General features: G+C 45.7%; 2 protein-coding genes across 2 annotated transcripts; both read right to left on the bottom strand.

The window, feature by feature from the left end:
* Positions 1-480: 480 nt before the first annotated feature.
* On the bottom strand, positions 481-2,449 carry LOC144167223 (uncharacterized). The gene is made up of 3 exons (XM_077696564.1): positions 2,398-2,449; positions 1,536-1,763; positions 481-955 (listed from the first exon to the last, which is right to left on the bottom strand). The coding sequence occupies exons 1-3, from the start codon at positions 2,425-2,427 to the stop codon at positions 617-619; spliced, it is 597 nt and encodes a 198-aa protein (XP_077552690.1). The 5' UTR covers positions 2,428-2,449; the 3' UTR covers positions 481-616.
* A 10,388-nt stretch (positions 2,450-12,837) lies between these two features.
* On the bottom strand, positions 12,838-14,653 carry LOC144168135 (uncharacterized). The gene is made up of 3 exons (XM_077697185.1): positions 14,627-14,653; positions 13,827-14,054; positions 12,838-13,256 (listed from the first exon to the last, which is right to left on the bottom strand). The coding sequence occupies exons 1-3, from the start codon at positions 14,651-14,653 to the stop codon at positions 12,918-12,920; spliced, it is 594 nt and encodes a 197-aa protein (XP_077553311.1). The 3' UTR covers positions 12,838-12,917.
* Between the last annotated feature and the right edge of the window lie 5,724 nt (positions 14,654-20,377).

The following is a 20,377-nucleotide window of genomic DNA, read 5'->3' as shown; positions in this document are numbered from 1 at the left end:
CAACAAGCAATATTCATCGCAATGCTTTTGTTTTTTTTTTTGCAACTTTCCCATTCCTAAGTGCTCGTTTTTTGTTCAGTTTTGGAATATTTGTTTTTCTGCTTACCTCTTCTATTATATTATCCGTCTTATTTATTGTAGCTAAAGCTTTTGCTGAGATTTTGTCCCGCTCGGCCACAGGGCAATGTTCTCATTTTTTATGTGATGTGTATATAAGATGCAATGTGGGTATATGATATTCGAATACAGAGTTTCTTATTATTCATAACAATTTTGAAACACGAAAACAGCAAACACACTTCCATAAATACCATCAGGTATATTTTCCTCTCTTTGATACCAACCTTGTGCTCGGAATCTATTGTAACCCAATCGGCATCGTTTGTTATAAAGTACAGAAAGACTGTTTTGTGTGCCATATTGCAGGCTTAACTAAAGCCAGTAAGTAGAGAGGAAAAAAACACAAGCCGAAGGATGAAAAATATTTCAGCTTTACATTTTTATTTTCAGTACTGCTTCCTGTACCTACAAGCCCATCTATTTTCAGATCCATGGGGCAAGCTTTGCAACCTTGTTCAAAGTTATACCTTCATGACTATAAACTCGGAATTTTCTTTTATCCAGCCCAGGGCCCCTGGCGGCCGTAGCCGAATCCTCCGTAGGTGGATGCCGCCGTGTACGGAGACGAATAGCGCCCGCCACCGGCAGGACGAGGGTTGGAGTTGAAGACGGCGTCGGCGCTTGCTCCGGGCAGCGTTCCGGGTTCGTTGGTGTCGACCATGGCGCGGAATCCGCCGGCGTCAGCGACATAGTTGACGCGGCGGAAGAGGCCGCTGGCGTCCGTGTAGCCGAACGAGCCAGTCTTGGCGTTGCTGGCGTCTCCCTGCTCCTTGTGGTACGTCTTGGTGCCGAACTCGTCTACGTTGTCGTAGCCGAAGCTGTATGGTTGCGGGGGCTGTGTAGGAAGAAAGTAGAAGTGCGGTGCGTATACCACAGGAAAGAGGTACTGTATAACAGGTTTGGACGCTGCCGCAGTTACTAAATTTCCAGAGATTTCTCATGCTGATATAATACACAAGCAGGATGGCAAATTTCTATGAAGCGTAAGCCGCTGTTAGGGGTATAGCGGCAGTATTATAAGGGATAAAGCGAAAATGTTAACTCACCGTTACTTATGTAAATTATTCATGTCTACCCCGCATAAAAAGCGTGAAAAAATTGTGCAAGGTTCTGGCAGGTCTCATAGTTTTATTTTTGGCACGCTATAGGAAACGGTACGTGTCGGTCTTTCTTACAATGATTCTGCCATTCGTTCCGTACGCAGTATTTCTGCTTAAGAAGTTGGCCGGTGGAATAAATGTAAACCAAATAGACGAAAATACTTCCGTGGACTCAGCTATAAATAGTCGTGCTTTGTAGTTTACCAGACATTTCTTCAGAAGTGTTTGTTGCTATAAGAAGAAACAATGTTTTCTGAAATAACCCTTCTTATTTCGCGCTAATATGAACAAGAAAAAATGAAATGGAGCACTTACGTAATACTGTTCTTGGCGGGCGAACCTGTTTGTTGCTGCGGCGAAGGACGGGCCGAAGCCGCCCGCAAATCCACCGCTGTATCCACCCCCAAATCCACCGGTGTATCCGCCTCCGTATCCACCCCCGTATCTGCCGCCGAATCCACTTCCCAGTCCGCTGCCGAAGCTGCTGCCGAATCCGAACCGGCCTCCCGCAAACGCCACGGGTAGTATGCAGATCAGCAGGACCTGCACGTGGTGTTATCCACCGCACTAGAACTTTACAAACCTTTTTATGTGTGTCTTACATGATGCGCGTGTTTTTGCGTGCCTTTTACCAGGAAGAAGTTACTGTGCCACGAAGAAGTTACTGAGAGTTCTAGTCTTTTTTTTTCAGTTGCTATTATAGATTTAGGTATTCCACGAATACATAGTGGCAATATAGTCCTAAGAAACGGTGATGAAGGTGCTTGCATCTCTTTTTAACAATACTGGTAATAGTGTGGCCTTACTCTGAGAGGAAATTACGCAAATGATACTCATTGTTTATAGTAGTGAGGTGGGCAACGCAGGCCAACACAGTCACGCATAGGTGAAGCAGGAAAGTTGGAATTGTGTACTCAGTGCTTTGATAGTGAAAACGCGAAAAGGCTTTAGCCAGTAATCATAAATATTCGTAGCTGTGCAACAGATAAGCTAAGATATTTGAACTAGCAGTCCTTCTTGAGGAACTATGCAAAACAGACGTCAATTACCATTGTTATAAGCAGGGATGGTTCTTTGCTCAGCTGGCATCTATTTTACTGAGCAATATTTCCAGAATGATAAAGCCTATTAAAGGTGAAGCCAATGTTAATGCATATTTTAAGGCCACAGAACTTACCTTGGAGAACATGGCAGTGGTGGCCATCATCGTAAATTATAGCCGACGCACAAGTGTGGGACACAAAATGTGATGGTAAAAATCCACTGGCTCTTCAATGTGAAGAGACGGTCTTGTCGCTACTTTGCTGGTTTTACGGTACACGGGTAGACTAGAAGGCACTCAGAGCTGTGACTGGCGATCTCCACGGCAGCGAAAGCTTTTAAAGCCTCAGCAGCGAGGGTGACTTTTGTGTTCATTATGCAACTCATCCGAGTGTCTTTCTCTCTCGCAGTTTTGCTGTGTATTGCTGCAGTGCCTCTCTCCCCAACATTGCATTCCGCGTGCTCCCCTTGAAACCGAAAAGAGTAAAATTAAGAGCGGAGCGAACAGAATGCAGCCGCGTGCGTGTAACTGGCTGCTTCTTGGTTGCGTCGTCATTTTAACGCCGTCTTTCGTGTAGCCTGAAGACGTGACGAGTGATTGCTGTAAGCATCGTTTGTCTCGAATACTTTTGTTTATTCTGCAATGTTATGACTTCAAACGAAGCGACATGTCTTCCTTTCTGTTTGTTCCGAAATGCAACGTTTTTGTAGTTGCTGAATGCAATGAACCTTTAGAACGCTTTTAATTCATGTTTGAAGTAGGAAGACGTCTTGATGTTCTTCATGCACAGCGCAAAGAAATTTGACACAGGCAATGTGTACGGATATAATGGCTTGGGGTTTTCTTAAAAAATCAAATAATTTCGTGCCCACAAGCACCTCACGATTGATGTGGTGTGCGGGCACCTATTGGGCATGTTGATTATTAAAACTGACTTGGAGAAAAAATTTTGCAGCAATTCAGAGAATTATCTGGTAATGCGCAGCATTCTTATGCCACTGGTCTTGAGTTCGAGTTTTTACAGTAAAATTTCTCGGTTTTTCTAAATCCTGCCCGACCAATTATCTCCACTTACCGTATTATAACGATTCGAAGTGGAACATTGGCTAAATCTGCATTATTGCGGAAATGCATGGTGTTTTAAGTTTTGCTATTTTCCGTGATTTTTAATATTTTTCTTATTTTTTAGTTTTTCATAATTTTGTTGGACGAATTATGCCCATTTACGTTATTAAAACAATTACACTTGGAACTTCCTGAAATCTGCAGTACTGTGGAAATGCAGGGCGTTACACGGTTCGCCAGCTATCGTAATTATTTTACATTTTTCTCATTTTTTTAGTTTTTAAAAATTTCATTCAACCAATTATCCCAATTAACCCCATTATAAAGAGAACAGGGGGAACTTTCGCGATATCTGCCCTATTGTGAAAAAAGTCATACGTTATGCGTTGTGACATTTTCGACCAATTTTAGATATTTTTCTTATTGTGTAGTTTCTCATAATTTTGTTCGACCGTTTATCTACATTTGCGTTGTTATAACGATTACATTTTAACTTTCCTAAAATCTGCATAATTGTCGAAATGCAGTGCTTAACTCGGTCCGCCTGTTTTCATAGTTATTATACATTTCTCTTACTTTTTAGTTTTTCAAAATTTTCTGCGACAAGTTATCTCTATTTACGCCATTGTAGGGATTACAGTTGGAACTTCAGGGATATCTGCATTTTTGTGGAAATGCAGGGCGTTACGCGGTGCTGGCTGTGGAGCTACTCGGCAAAGAATGCTACGCATTTAAAGTTGCAGATGGCATCTACGTCTGCACCTTAAAGGAGCCATGAAGAGAAAATGCAAGTTGGTTTTATTCGAAAGATTTCGTGTTTTATAGTGCCCCCAGCGCTTGTCCGGATACAAACGGTGCTTTATTCACTGAGAAATTAAACAACTTAGGTTAAAATTTTGATTTTCCCGCTCTATCGTGCGTTTTCGTGGTCCCAAGTGACATCACGGGAACCGACCGCTCTGCAGCCTAGAGTACCTTCATTCACGCATCCACCGTACAGGGTAGAGACACGTAACGCTGGCGCCGCCATGTTCGGTTGCTCGCTCGCCGCCGAAGCAAGTCATTGTGTCAAAACCGCGCTAGAATTATCGCCGCAACGCGGTTTACTGAAGAAGTTTGAATCATATTGTCTGTTTCGCGTTGCTAGGTCTCGTGGGAAACGAAAAGAATAACGCGTTGAGCCCGTTGGCCCAATAGCGGCGGCACGGGACCGTTCAAAGGTTTTCTCCACCCTGTAGCGGTGTTGGTTTGTTCCCGCGTTTCTTTACGTTCCGTAACCTAGATGGCGCCACCATACCGTGGCAAGCGTTTGGTTTGTTTTTGCCCGCATTTAAACCTGGCTTGTTTTTGTTCTGGGAGAAAATATTCGTTCCCTGAAACAGTGCTCGCTCGACAAATGGGGTCACGTAAGACACCGTTGCTTGCGTCAATCGGCCAGTGTCGTCTGAGACAACCCCAAGCCCCATAGTGCTGTGCAGCTAAACCAAAGCATGCTGTGCGCAGTACGAACAGCAGAACGCATCAGTACTTCTATGTTTACATGTGCTTTCGTAACTTCCACTGTTTGTCCCATCATTCCTATTGCTTTGTAAAAAATGTGCCCTAAATTTAAGCGCAAATCGCTCGTTCGTCTAGTTTGTAAGCTCTACCTAATTTGCGTCTGCTTCTGCCAGCCTCCGCCAATCGCAGAGCTTAGCCCATGTGACATCACAGGTTCTGTTGCGGGAAATGAGCTGGTGGGTCGCATGACCATTCCCGTTTTTCCTAATTATGTAGCTTATTTGAGCGAAGTTTACGTTAAAAGTGGTATCAGTATGATTCTAACGAGACAATCTTTTGAATGAACCAAACTTGTGTTTTCTCTTCATGGCTCCTTTAAGAAAACGACGCAATAGCCAACGTCACTTCGACGCCAAGAGAACGTTTTGGAGCGGATTTGCTGGATTTGCAATGTGTGCGCTCCAAGCCCTGAAGATCAGCGAAGAGTGAAAGAACAGCCGGAATGATTTTAATTGCAGTGACACAGAGGAAAGGCCATTTATGTTTGCGTGGCTTAAGGTGGCGTTCTACCGCATTGAACGCGTTCAATGAAATGCCCTTCTTAATGCAGGCTGTGGTACTCCGGTTCATCTAGACTACAGCCTGCGTTTTCCGGGCACCCAAAAGTCCTCCCGGATTGCCTCCTGCTTACGTCGCCAACAAGCCGTCACTTCTGTTCACCTACCAGATCGAAGAAAGTCAAGCCGAACCGGATCCACCGCCTATGGTCCCCGACCACTTCATCGTCTGGCAACATGGGACAACTACGAGGTCCGCAGCCCTTGCCGCGCCCCCATTTGAATTGGCGGCGAGGCCCACCACTAGAGAGGCCGGCGCTGCGATCGTTTTGGCGTCACTTGTAGGATCACCGTTCTTATCTTGCTGCGTAGTTGGGTTGCTGCACGTACAAAGGCATTTATCCTGTTAATTTGGGTTGTTTGAAGTTAATTTTCAGTGCGTCAAGCGCAGTTTGACGCACTGAACGTTCTTAACGGTCGCCGGGCAGATACTCTTGGAAAATCTTCCATAGCTATAGCGCAGCATTTCAACTAACCAGGCCACAATTTTGATGACCTTACGCTCTACATACTTCAGTCAAACTTTGAGTCTCCCATGGACAGGAAATACCGAGAATCCCATTTAATTCACAAATGCTACTCCATGGAACCTGCTGGAATTAATGCGTCCAGGGGCAACTTGGAATCCTTGCGATATTCGCAGGAAATCCAGCATTAAGCATTGTCTTGCATATGCCTTATCCAACACTATGACCCCTCCCTCTGCTCCTTATTAGTCACCTAATTCCTTTTGTTTTCATTCCATAGCTTCCAGTTTAGTACGCGCCCAGATTCCTCCAACCTTTTCTTTATAATTCCATTTTATTTCTATTTTTTTGCTCCGCTTTGTCTTGTGCCCCCTACGTCACTCTAACTTTATCTTTTCGTTTTTGAGTTTCAGGACAGGCGTGTTCCAGGAATGTTGCTGTTGGCGACACGTGCCATTTCAGTTGTGGGGTTATTGCTTTTTCTTTTGTGTTCCCTGTTCCTTTTCCTAGACCTAGTTATTCCCCCCTTCTCCACCTTTTCTTTTGATGTGAGGCTTGCAGATAGTTTCTGAGAAGGACCCCTCTCACCGCCTGTTCTGCTTCCGGGGGTTCTGAGAACCTTTTGGTATGCCACGCGGGGGGTCGACAAACACCCTCTCATCCTTTCTTTCCAAGAATTTTCCGGAATATCAACCCCCGGCTGACTTCCCTCTGACCTACTTCGTGGCTGAAACTATACAACCTTCTTTCCCCCTCAATATCTCCCCCGACATACTCCCAAACCAATCCGATTTCTCAATTCCACTTCCTTCTTTTCTTCTCTCCTCTTACTTGGGGACCTACCCTTATAAAAGCGTGGCAGCCAGGCGAGAGGTTGCCCTGACGAAGGCAAGTCTCTATGCTGAAACGTTGGCAACAAATGTGGTTTCTACCTTGTTCGAAGTTTTCTAGTGTTCTCTACCATCTTCAAAGTTTTACTGCTCCCTATATATATATATATATATATATATATATATATATATATATATGTGTGTGTGTGTGTGTGTGTGTGTGTGTGCGTGTGTGTGTGTGTGTGTGTGTGTGTGTGTGTGTGTGTGTGTGTGTGTGTGTGTGTGTGATAATGCGTGGACATGGCTGCGTAAAATAAAAGGACGCGTGAGTGGAAACTCGCCATTTTCTTTTTTGTTTTTACTGATCCAGAGATGACAATTCCTCGCATAACGTTTTAGGAGGCGAGAAAAACCAAGAATAACGGATTTCTGGTGTAAGTTCACTGACCTAGAGAAAAGCGCGAAACATTTTCGAAAAGTTAACACTGGCTACTTCGCAACAGCTTTCGGGATAATGGATGAGATTATATCCGGTAAGCTTTGGCGGATGAGCTTTCCGCCTGAACTTCAGTCCAATGACCCCCCCCCCCTTAACCGTAAAGTGCGAGCACCCGCGCCCCCCCCCCCTCCGTTCCAGAGAAAAACCTCCCGGGTATGCCACCGCTAAGTTCATTTATGATTGGGATCTGGAGAAATGAGCTCCATAAGTGACAACGTACAGTGGTGGACAAATGAAATGGGAACACGAAATTATAAACGGAACACGCAAAATTGAAAAATACTGTTCGGGGAGGTCCAGTAATGCGCGCTATTGGTATATTTGGAAAGTCACATTTCCGAACTTTGTTTTTGTAACTACATCACTCGTAACTTTGGGTTGCATGGAAAGAAATGGCTCCATTTGTGTGCTGTGGTTCATATTATGGTGTTCGCGTTTTGTTTGTCTATGACCTCACGCTTACACGGGAAGATTCTTTCCCATTTTCACTACTCCATAAAAAATGCGCAGGACCATCATCACCATTGCCTCGCTTTTGCAACTACAACTCAATTTTTAAACATTTTCAAACATACGCTAACTACCAATCTATTTCCTTCGGCCATCGTAGGTGGGGATGCCAAGCATTTTCACGGCAGCGCGTTCTCCAGTGCAGACGCGCACGATTTCTTCCACAACAAGACGCGATAGAGAACTCCGACGCGTACATGTGGTTTTATTGTCGTGAGGCAAAGGGCTTTCTTTACTTTCCTAGGAGGAGAAGGGTGGCTGAAAGGGAGGTTTTCTTTGTCAACACAGCGCGAAAAAGACCAGGGACGAACGAAGACGACAAGCGTTTGTCGTCGTCTTCGTTCGTCCCTGGTCTTTTTCGCGCTGTGTTGACAATGAATTACCAACTAGCCGGAACCCTTACGCTTTTGAGTTTTAAAGACGACAGTCTTTCTTGGGCTATTTAAACCCAGAAATTTTCGTCTGTCTGTATGTCTGTTTCTCTTTCTGTCTGTCTGTGACTCGATTCAGCCACCCGGCCAAAGCAAAAAAATGACTGCGCAATAGTCTTATACAGTCACAGCTAAATCTACCCGTCTATGTCCGGTGTAAAGTTCATACTTGTCAACATTGTTGCAGAAGAACAACACATTACGCACATATGAGACAACAAATCAATACAGAAGTGATATTTGCAGTGTTCCTTTATAAAAAAATCAAACATGCTTGACTTTTGCGAAATTAAATACTTCATGAATTGCAGAAAAAGAATTCACTCCGTCGTCGCCTACTGTCGCCAGCGCCACTATAACTTCTGGCGCCATTTTAAGAAATAAACCGGCAGCAGTTACGCAAGGTTCCACTAGATAGCTTCCACGTTCTGCTTGCAACGCACATGGACTAGGGAAACGCGGTTCTATAAACGTTGAAGTAGGGCGCCTCGATTAACGTGCGTCTTCACCGTACGGCAGCGTTCGCATCGAGACACCCGGTTTGGAGCAGTGGAACGCGGCAAATTTAAAATGATTTAAGCAAACCTTTGGCGTCTTTACCTTGGGAGGAGCGCGACGCAAGAGGAACATGAGAGGTGAGCGGGAAAGCGAAGGGAGGCATATACTTAGCAAAAGCCGATAAAGGCTATCGTCTTTTGACGGCATTTGCAACGAAAGGAGCGGATACGAGGCCAATTTTTTCTGGGGGGCCAAGGGAATAAGGTACACCTGGCGCGTAGCCAGGGTTTTTGTTTTATTTTTTTTTTTTGGGGGGGGGGGCGGAAGAGGGTGTTGAGGTGTCACACGCCCACTCGGTAGTTTCCAAGGGGTTGATTGTTATGATTGTTTATTGCCAGGTAAGGTTCTGATGAGGGCGAAAATCAGGATTCCGCATGGTGCAAATCCGCATTCGTGATGCAGGACGTAATGAACGCCTTCATTGATTGATTGATTGTAGGGCATAACGCACCGGAGCAACGCAGGCGACGAGGCGCGCAGTAGTGGAGGGCTCCGGAATAATTTTGACCCCCTGTGGATCTTTAGCGGGTGCCGAAATCTCGTACACACGGGCGTTTTTGCTTTTCGCCTCTATAAGAAAAGCGGCCGCCGTGGCCAGGAATCGAAACCGGTGTCGTCGTGCTCAGCAGCGCAACGCCTTAGACACTAAGCTATATTGGCGGGTACATAGGCAGAATTTGGCATTTGGCTGCGTGGCGTCTGCTAACAGGACTGACTGTTTAGGATTGTCTAGAAGGACTTTGCCACGAAGCTCGCCGTAATACAGCGGCCTCTCTGTGTCGCTCTCCGAGAAGTGGTTTTCGCATAGGCACGAGACGTGAGCTCCCGATCTGTTTTGGGAATAGCACGAGCCCATACTTCCAAGGGTACCGGGTTACTGGGAACTTTAGAGGTATATACTTCTTCTTTGCAGGACGCGTAGCCACTGTTGCAGTTCGGCACGACACGTTTCCTCTCCATTCTCTGGAAGCACGGATAGAAAATACTTGCGTTTGTGCAACATGAAAAGCTCTTGCAAGCCTGAGAAGTCGGCGAGAGGCGAAAGCGGCAAAAGTGAACCACTGGTTGCGAGAAGGCGGCGTCGGGAGACGTCCTCTGCTCGGGGATTCCTTCTAGCACTTCGTTTCAAGCGCAGGACGGCATGTAACTAGGGTTGTATTTATTTATAACTTCTTCTAAAATGTCCAGCACTTATGTTTATTTATTTTACGGAAAGAAATGTAGTAACTCTAACAATATATTTGATGACATTATGAATTTTGTGCGTTGCGTTGTTAACTATGGCAACTAGGGAGCCTACATGCCGCCGGAGGCATGTAGGCTCCGTAATGGCAACGCGCTTGGCGCGTCATCTGTTGTGCTGCCCCTCAAGCTGCATTTCCTCCTCGCCAGACAGTGACATTAATGCGCCGTCCGCCCGCGCTCTCCCAGCCCAGTGGATTCCGCTCCTCAAAAACTTCTTTCTCCGTGGTTCTAGGAAACTTTCAAATCAGGTGCTTTCTGTCCGATCTCATGCAGAGAAGCCTATCAACGGCGTCGTACGTGCCAAGCTCGCTACCGTAAACAGACATGGGTGTGCTGCGCGGCAATTTCAAATTGGCCGTTCATCTCCCGGCGTGCAGTGTGGCCTAGCAACGGCGGCGTCAGTGTCAAAAACGCACAGCAACGATCATCTACAATGCTTTTCGCATGCACACCCGGTCTGTGTGGCGCAATCGGATAGACATCCGCTTCATAACACAGGACCCAGGTTAAAATCCCACCCCGGGAAGCATTGTTTTGTAGCGTAAGCTACACTGGCCGAGGTTGGGGAGTTTCGCGTGGACCTTGAAAAGCCGCGCTGCGCATGCGCAAGAAACATTGGATTGGATTGGATTAAAGTGGATTTGGATTGGAATAAATTGGGTTGGATACGGGTACGGGTGTGTGGAGTACGGGTGTGTAAAGAATTGGGTCTGTATATTCCCCGGTCTGTGCATTCCAGAGGAGTGACGTCATAGCCGCGGCAGATGCACTGGAGGCGGCGCGTGCCCGGCTGTGCGCCTCCGTTGCGCAGTAGCCAAGTCTGATGCTGCGCCGGAGCAGCTTGATAGCCGTTTCGAGTAGGTAATGGAGAGCCGTGCCGCGCTTGCGCGAGGAACAGTGACTGGACTGGCCCGGCTGGATTGGGCTGGACTCGACTGGAGTGGATTGGATTCGAAATTGTTTAGGAGCAGTAATCATCATAATCAGCTAATCCTTGGCAAACAGGAAACCTAAAAATAACCAGCTGAACCATAGCTCACGCTATATATATTCTTGCATAGCCGAGCTAAAGCCACTGCTAATTTTTTTGTTGAGGCGCTTGGTTTTTTTTGTACCGCCATAATGGGCTTCCATCACACAAGTCAGTCAATACAAACTTTGCTTGAAAAAATAATGGTCCGGCAGAGACACACGTTCCTACTTGTATAACTACCAAAACCACAAAACCCTGCGGGTGGTACGCTTTTGAACAATATTTTTGCATAAACAAAGGTTTTTGGGCCGGTTTTATGGACGCCGGAATCTTCCTGAGCTTCGAGAAGAGAAGACGTGGTTGCAACACCGCGAGGGAGGGTTGCATTGCGCCGCCCAGGGCTGGTGACGCCTCCGTTCCTGGGGAAGACGTCGGCGGGAGTGCGAAGCTCGGCCCGAGAAGCTGTAACCGCTACCGGGTGGTGGCGGTGAGGTGGGGTTCTAGCGGTGGTACATCACGTGTCCTCTTCCTTTTCCGCTGAAATAACGTTCGTTCTGCCCTGTTCGGCGCATGCACCACATTCCTGGGAGCGTTTTTATCAATACGCCACGAAGGAGCGGCCTTTCCTGCTGCAAGTCGCTTGCGACGTGATGATGATGAATGAACTTGACAGATGCGGCTGAGTAGAGCTTTCTCTCCGAAACGATCACCCGGCCAAGCGTTTACCTTCTGGGGCGCTCGGGCTGCGATATAGGATGTAAAGAGTGGGGCCAGCAGTGAAGTTTGCTCCTCCGTATGCAGACCTGTCCTGCGGGAAAGCATTTGTACAGCAGGGAAGGGCCAGTCACTGTCTTTGCACAACATGCACAGAGATGTCGGCGGCAAACTCACGGTCAAGGACACGAGGCGAAGGGGGACGCGCTACCCGTCCCAAGCGGATAAAAGTGCTCACGAGAGCATCTGGAAGTAGTCTGTAAAAAGAAGCCCAAAAATCAGAAAACTTGTACAGAAAAAAAAAAACGTTGTTTCGGCGTTGGCGTAATTATTCTGGCGGGGATTTACCTCATAAACGTTCATGAAAGGCTGAAATACGACGCTTATTTTCCAAATTACGTTCGTGTTATCTGAATTTTCACGCTTGGCACGAGAGCAATAAGCCCATATTTGAATCGCGAAAGCAGAATTCTGCGACAAAACCGCCAGAAAATGTCTGACGAGTTTCCACTGCTTGCTATGTTTTCTTTAATATCACGAATATTGTAAATTTTGCGATCAATCGATATCATTGTTTTCGCGAAAAAGCAGTATTTTTAATGAACCAGACTTCCGCTTGTTCTTCATGGCCTCTCAAGCGCTCGGATGGCCGTAAGACATATTAGCTGGAGCTCTGACAACTTAGAATCCCATAGACTAATGGCAAATTACTTAGGTTGAATTTTTAAATTGAGAGGTAACATGTGACGCGCGAAACACATCTTCGTTACTCGTGAGAGTTAATGTGCATCGGTTTCATGGCGTGCCTTTCTTGAAGACGATTTCAACTGTTAGGGTAAAATAGTTAAAAAGAGCAACTAAGCAACAACCATGACTGTGGGTGCGGGAGACAATTCCTGGCATTTTCAAACAAGAAAACAGCGAACACGCTTCCATAAATACCATCAGGTTTATTTTCCTGTCTGTGATACCAGCCTTGTGCTCGGAAACAATTGTAACTCAATCGACATCGTTTGTTATAAAGTACACAAAGACTGTTTCGTGTGCCATATTGCACGCTTAACTAAAGCCAGTAAGTAGAGAGGAAACAACACAAGCCGAAGGAGCAAAAATATTTCAGCTTTACATTTTTATTTTCAGTACTGCTTTTTATACCTACAAGCCCATCTTTTTTCAGATCCAAGGGGCAAGCTTTGCACCCTTGTTCAAGGTTGTTGCTTCGTGACTATAGACTCGGCTTTTCCTTTTATCCAGCCCAGGGCCCCTGGCGGCCGTAGCCGAATCCTCCGTAGGTGGATGCCGCCGTGTACGGAGACGAATAGCGGCCGCCACCGGCCGGACGAGGGTTGGAGTTGAAGACGGCGTCTGCGCTCGCTCCGGGCAGCGTTCCGGGTTCGTTGGTGTCGATCTGGGCGCGGAATCCGCCGGCGTCAGCGACGTAGTTGACGCGGCGGAAGAGGCCGCTGGCGTCCGTGTAGCCGAACGAGCCGGTCTTGGAGTTGCTGGCGTCTCCCTGCTCCTTGTGGTACGTCTTGGTGCCGAACTCGTCTACGTTGTCGTAGCCGAAGCTGTATGGTTGCGGGGGCTGCGTAGGAAGAAAATAGAAGTGCGGTGCGTATACCACGAGAAACACGTACTCTATAACTGGTTTTGACTTTGCTGCAGTTACTAAATTTTCAGAGATTTCTCATGCTGAAATAATACACAAGCAGAATGGCAAATTTCTCTGAAGCGTAAGACGCTGTGAGGGTACTGTGGTAGTACTCTAAGGGATAAAGCGAAAGTGTTAACTCACCGTTACTTATGTCAATTATTCATGTCTACCCCGCATAAAAAGCGTGAAAAAATTTTTCAAGGTTCTGGCAGGTCTCATAGTTTTATTATGGGCACGCTATAGGAAACGGTACGTGTCGGTCTTTCTTGCAATGATTCTGCCATTCGTTCCGTTTCCGCTTAAGAAGTTTGCCGGTGGAATAAAGGTAATCCAAATAGATGAAAATACTTCCGTGGAATCAGCTATAAAAAGTTGTGCTTTGGAGTTTACCAGAAATTTCTTCAGAAGTGTTTTTTTCTATAGGAAGAAACAATGTCTTCTGAAATAAGCCTTCTTATTTCGCGCCAATATAAACAAATAAAAATGAAATGGAGCACTTACGTAATACTGTTCTTGGCGGGCGAACCTGTTTGTTGCTGCGGCGAAGGAAGGCCCGAAGCCACCCGCAAATCCACCGCTGTATCCACCCCCAAATCCACCGGTGTATCCGCCTCCGTATCCACCCCCGTATCTGCCGCCGAATCCACTTCCCAGTCCGCTGCCGAAGCTGCTGCCGAATCCGAACCGGCCTCCCGCAAACGCCACGGGTAGTATGCAGATCAGCAGGACCTGCACGTGGTGTTATCCACCACACTAGAACTTTACAAACCTTTTTATGTGTGTCTTACATGATGTGCGTGTTTTCGCGGGCCTTTTACCAGGAAGAAGTAACTTTGCCACGAAGAAGTTACTGAGAATAGTGGTATTTTTTCAGTTTCTATCGATTTAGGTATTACACGGATATCCTGTGGCAATATAGTGTTGAGAAACTGCGATGAAGGTGCTTGCATCTCTGTTTAAAACTACTCGTAATACTTTGGCTTTACTGTGAGAGGAAATTACACAAATGAGACTCATTGTTTATAGTAGTGAAGTGGGCAACGCAGGTCCCCACAATTACGCATCGGTGAAGCAGGAAAGTTGGGATTATTCGCAGCAACAGAACAGATAAGTTAAGATATTTCAACTAGCACTGTCCTTCTTGAGGAACTATGAAAAACAGGCGTCAATTAACATTGTTGTAAATAGGGCTGGTTCTTTGCTCAGCTGGCATCTAATTTACTGCGCAATATTTCCAGAAATATAAAACCTAATAAAGCAAAAGCCAATATTAATGCATGTTCGAAAGCCACAGAACTTACCTTTGAGAAAACGGCAGTTGTGGACATCATCGTAAATTATAGCCGACGCACACGTTTGGGACGCAAAATGTGATGGTAAAAATCCACTGGCTCTTCAGTGGAAAGAGATGGTCTTGACGCTACTTTACAGGTTTGACGGCACACTAGGAAACTAGAAGGAACTCAGGGCTGTGACTGGCAGTCTGCACGGCAGCGAGCGTTTTTAAAGCCTCAGCAGCGAGGGTGACTCGTGTGTCCATTCTGCAACTCGTACCGTTGCCTTTCCCTCTCGCAGTTTTGCTGTTTATTGCTACAGTGTCTCTCCCCGGAACATTGCATTCTGCGTTCTCGCCTTGAAGCCGAAAAGAGTAAAAATAAGGCCGGAGTGAACAGAATGCAGCCGCGTGCGTTAACTGGCTGCTTCTTGGTTGCGTCGTCATTTTAACGCCGTCTTTCCCGTCGCGTCGAGACGTGACGAGTGATTGCTGTAAGAATCGTTTGTCTCGAGTACGTTTGTCCCTTCTGTAATGTTCTCACTTGAACTGAAGCGACATCTCTTTCTTTTCTGCTTGTTCCGAAATGCGACGTTCTATAGCCGCTGAATTTTGCCCCTTTAGAACGCTTTTAATTCATGTTTGACGTGAGATGACGGCTTGATGTTCTTCACGCATAGCCCAAAGAAATTTGACACAAGGAATGGGTACGGACGCAATGAGTTCGGGGTTTTCGTTAAAAAAAATCAATTTCGTTCCCACATGCACCTCACGATTGATCTGGTGTGCGGGCATCTAATGGGCATGTTGGCTATCAAAACTCACTTGGAGGAAAAAATCTGCAGAAATTCAGAGAGTTATCGCCTAATGCGTAGCATTATTATGCTGCTTGTCGTGAGTTTGAGTTTTTCCATTCAAAGTTTTTGGTTTTTCAAAATCCTGGCTGACGAATTATCTCCATTTGCGCTATTATAGCGATTCGAAGTGGAACATTCGAGAAGTCTGCATTAATTTGGAAATCCATGGCGTTCTAAGTTTTGCTATTTCCCATGATTTTTAATATTTTTCTTATTTTTAGTTTTTTATAATATACACTGTAAAAAGAATCAGTAATTTTACGGACAAATTACGGATCAGATGGCCGTAATAAAACAGAGCCGTGTTCCGTTTGATGCAGAACAAAAAAAAAAAAAAAAAAAAAACCCGTAATTTAACGGAAGTGCGTTCCGTCCCTCAGTATACGGATTCTCTCTCCGTTACACGTCAAACGGAATCTTTTTTTGTTTTGCGAAATACGGGCGTTTCCTCTGTATGATGCAGAACAGAAACAGATGAGTTTATTAATAACATCAAGAAATATATTGTCGTGTCGATCGTTAGGAATCGATCGAGAAGCGAAAACTGCTCCCCGACAACATTCGTGGCATAATGAATGCGGCTCTGTTTCGTTAGTGTCTAAAGTGTAGTAAACTTAGTGAGGATCATGAGGCCCATACCGCTCAACACGAGTGCTGTATCTTGTCTTTACAACGCTCCGGCGACGTCGCTGCCCCGGATCTGCAAGCTGCACATGCATGTGTGACCGGCGCACTTGTAGAAAATATAAGGTCATTGGCGTGCAGAAGCAGAGTTGCGGAAGGTAATGTAGTTCTTAAGGAATCAATATCGGCCGAAGTATTTAGCCTAAAGCTTAAAACCAAAGCACAGCAAGCCCTATTCATGCAGTGCGAAATCGCAGTCACCGCCAGTCAGACACACTTTTGCGACCGCTTTCTCGAAACAGCGGAGTTTATGGTGATCAACTATTGTGGGGACTTCGCAGAACCTTACTCCGCAAGCGCTATTTAAGAAATCGCACTTTATCAGCCAGAAAATCTGTTGCCACCTAGTAAACACCGATGTATGGCACACGCAGGGTGGGCATTCATGTTGTATACCGGATGTTCGGCGCAAATGCAGCGATCGTGCGGTGGTGCAGTGGTCTCGAGCGTCGTGCCCTTTCGATCAACGTCGCCGGCTCGATTCCTCGGCGAAGTATTTTTTTTTTCTTTTCTGAAGGTTCTATCAATTACGGAAAGACGTGCTTTTTGAAACGGAGCGTTGGTTTTGTTACAGCCTTTCCGTACTACGGAATGTCCGTTCTTAAAATTCTTTCTGTTGTTTAAATTACGGAAATATGTCCGGCAACATTTTACCAGCAGCTTTTTCCGTAAAATTGGCCATTTTTTTACAGTGTAGTTCGGCGAATTATCTGCATTTACTTTACTATAACGATTGCACTTGGAACGTCCCGAAATCTGCATTACTGTGAAAGCGCAGGCCGTTGTACGGTTCGGCAGTTTTCGTAATTATTTCATATTTTTCTATTTTTCTAGTTCTTCAAAATTTCGTTCAACCTATTATAGCTCCCTTTGCCTATAATAAAGATTACATGGGGAACTTTCGCGATATCTGCATTATTGCGGAATTGCCACACGTTGCTTTGTGCGCTTTTACATTTCCCGTAATTTTTAAATACTTTTCTTCTTGTTTAGTTTTTCATAATTTTGTTCGACCAATTATCTCGATTTACGTTATTATAGCGATTACATTTGGAACTTTGCCGAAATATGCATTATTGTGAAAATGCAGGGCGTTACACGGTTGGCCAGTTTTCGTAATTATTATACATTTTTCTTATTTTTTTAGTTTTTCAAAATTATTTTCGAATAATTATCTCCATTTACGCTTTTATAATTACTACAGGTAGAACTTTTGCGAAATCTGCATTATTGTGGAAATGCAAGGCGTTAGACGTTTTGCAATTTTGGGTAATTTTTTTGTATTTTTCTTACTTTTTAGTTTTTTAAAACTTCCAGCCACCACCAGTTATCTCTATTTACGCCATTGCAGCGATTACAGCTGGAACTTCCGCGATATCTGCAGTTTTGTGGAAATGCAGGGCGTTACGCGGTGCTGGCTGTGGAGCTACTCGGCAAAGAATGCTACGCATTACAAGTTGCAGATGGCATCTACGTCTGTACCTTAAGAGGACGACGCGATAGCCAACGTCACTTCGACGACGAGAGAACGTTTTGGAGCAGATTTGCAATGTGTGCGCTCCAAGCCATGAAAAACAGCGAAGAGAGTCAGGCTAGCCGAAATGATTTTAATGGCATTGACACAGAAGAAAGGCCATTTACGTTTGCGTGGCTTAACATGGCACGCTACCGTATTGAACGCGATCAAGAAAATGCCCTTCTTAATGCAGGCTGTGGTACTCCGGTCCATCTCGACTACAGCCTGCGTTTTCAGGGTACCGGAAAGTCTACCCTGATTGCCTGCTTCTTACCTTGCCAACAAGCCCCCACTTCTGTTCACCTACCAGTACGAAGAAAGTTAAGCCGAACCAGATCCACCACCTATGGTCCCCGACCACTTCAATGTATGGCAACATCAGACAAGTACGAGCTCCGCAGCACTACAGACGCCCCCTTAGCCCGGTTCCCACTTGGGGCATGTCACCCCATCGAACGCAATCATGAAAATGGCCTTCTTAAGGCAGGTTATTTACTTGCAACAAGCAAATTCCTTCCGTTCGAGTGAATTATTTCTACTTGCGGTGTCGGGGCCCCCTTGACATCCTTGAACGCTGGCTAAGGTATTTATGTCAATCGTTGTGTTCTTTCGCCATAAATACCCCTTCTTGTTTGCCTTCAGCTCATGCGCGCGGGAGACATTAAATCAAACCCTACCTTTCCCCTACACTTGAACGTGTTGCTGAAGTCGTCGAAAGAGTTGAAAAGTCGCAAGACGCAGTGCTCTCGGAAGTGGCCATTATCCGTGCAACTCAATCAAACATGGAAGGCTTTCTAATCGCCTATCTTCCCGTGTTGACACCGTACAGCAAATAGTGTAGCCCGTGCCGCTGCTCTTGTTACCGAGTATGGTAACATTCTGTCTAACCTTTCATTCAACATTAAAGCACTAGCCGAAATATGCGATGACTCAGAGAATCACCTTCGCCGGTGCAACCGGCTATCTTTTTAAGTATCCGATGTCAGTAAGGAAACACTCAAGCGTATAATCTTGCTCTGCTCCGAAAAACTTGAAATGCCATTTACCCCCGCTGATGTTTAAAGAGACAGCAGCGGTGGCGTATAAGTAGAGCATCCGCCTCGCGTGCAGAAGGACAATGGTTCGAATCCCAGTACCGTGCAGATCCCACCAGATTTTTTTGTAAAAATCCGCGTATTGATGGAATTGCAGAATGGGGCTTGGGGTGCGGCCGGACCCCGGCAACCATTGCCGGTAACGCACTCCCTCACCAGAGCAGGATTGGTCACCCTGGAGTAGTAACGGCCACTACCTCCCATGAATAAAGCTAATTAACCCATGGCCCTCAGTCTCCAGTGGCTGCGAAGCAACTGACCACGGTGGCGGTCAGACCTGTGACGCAGCAGAGGGTGCTAAAAATACCTGCACCAGGACAGGCCGCCACTGGAATCTGAACCTGGCAACGTTTAACACGAGAACCTTATCTAGTGAAGCGAGTCTAGAGGTGTTGTTCGAGGAATTAAAGGGCAATGAAATGGGATGCCATAGGGTTTAGTGAGGTTAGCAGGACAGAAGAAGCCTTCTCGGTGCTGAAAAATGGACACCTCTTATGTTACCTTGGTCTAGTGGACAGATGAGAACTGGGAGTGGGATTGCTAGTCAATAAAAGCATAGTTGGAACATAGAATAATACTATCCCATTAACGAAAGTGCAGAAGGTCTTGTAATTAGGCTCAATAAGAGGTACAGCCACGACGACCAGGTAGTGGAACGCTTCTATGAAGATGTGGAATCGGCAATGGCGAAAGTAAGAACACAGTATACCGTAGCTATAGAGGACTTCAATGCTAAAGTAGCCAAGAATCAGGCTGGAGACAAGGCAGTTGAGAAGTATGTCTGGGATGTAGAAATAGCAGGGGGGACCTACTAGTCGAGTTGGCAGAACGGAATAACCTACACTTAATAGATACCTTCTTTTGCAAACGGGAGAGCCGGAAGTGGACGTGGAGGAGCCCGAATGGGGAACATAAAAATGAAATAGACTTCCTATTATGCGATAACCCTGGTGTCCTGAAGGATGTGGAAGTTTTCGGAAAGGTAAAATGTAGTGACTACCGTATGGTAAGATCTCGAATTAGGCTAGATTTGAGTAGGGACCGCAACAAGGTAATACGAAAGAAGCCGATTAATGAGCTAACAGTAAAACGTGAAGCAGAAGAATTCAGGATCGCGCTGCAGAACCGATATTCAGCTCTTACCGAGAAAGCAGAGTTTACGACAGAGGAAGCTAGCGACAACGTTACGCGCATTATCACGGAGTGTGCAGTAGAAGTCGAGGGCACAATGGCTAGACAGGATACCGGTAACCTTTCCCAGGAGATGAAATATCTAATTAGGAAACGGCAAACAAACCATGACAATCTCCACCCCAGCTGACAGAATAGAACTAGCGAAGCTTTCGAAGTTAATAAGCGTAAGACAACTGACATACGGAAGTATAATATGGAGAGGATCGAATACGCTGTAACGAACGGAAGTAGCCTGAAAACAGTGAAGAGGTGTCTTGGCGTGGCGAAAAATCAGATGTATGCACTTAAAGACAATCAAGGCAATGTCATCACAAATAGGGATAATATAGCCGAGGAGTTCTATAGGGATCTGTACAGTAGTTTGGACATCCAGGATAATGCCGAACGAGAAAGTAGTTCAGGGAAGATCGACATCCTACCAGTAACGACCGAAG

This window comes from Haemaphysalis longicornis, unplaced genomic scaffold, assembly GCF_048455015.1.
Source record: "Haemaphysalis longicornis isolate Haplotype H1 unplaced genomic scaffold, Haemaphysalis longicornis Haplotype H1 scaffold_2, whole genome shotgun sequence".
In the NCBI taxonomy this organism is placed as follows: Eukaryota; Metazoa; Arthropoda; class Arachnida; order Ixodida; family Ixodidae; genus Haemaphysalis; species Haemaphysalis longicornis.
Note: the sequence above shows the minus strand (reverse complement) of the source record. Positions and strands in the feature narration are given on the sequence as shown.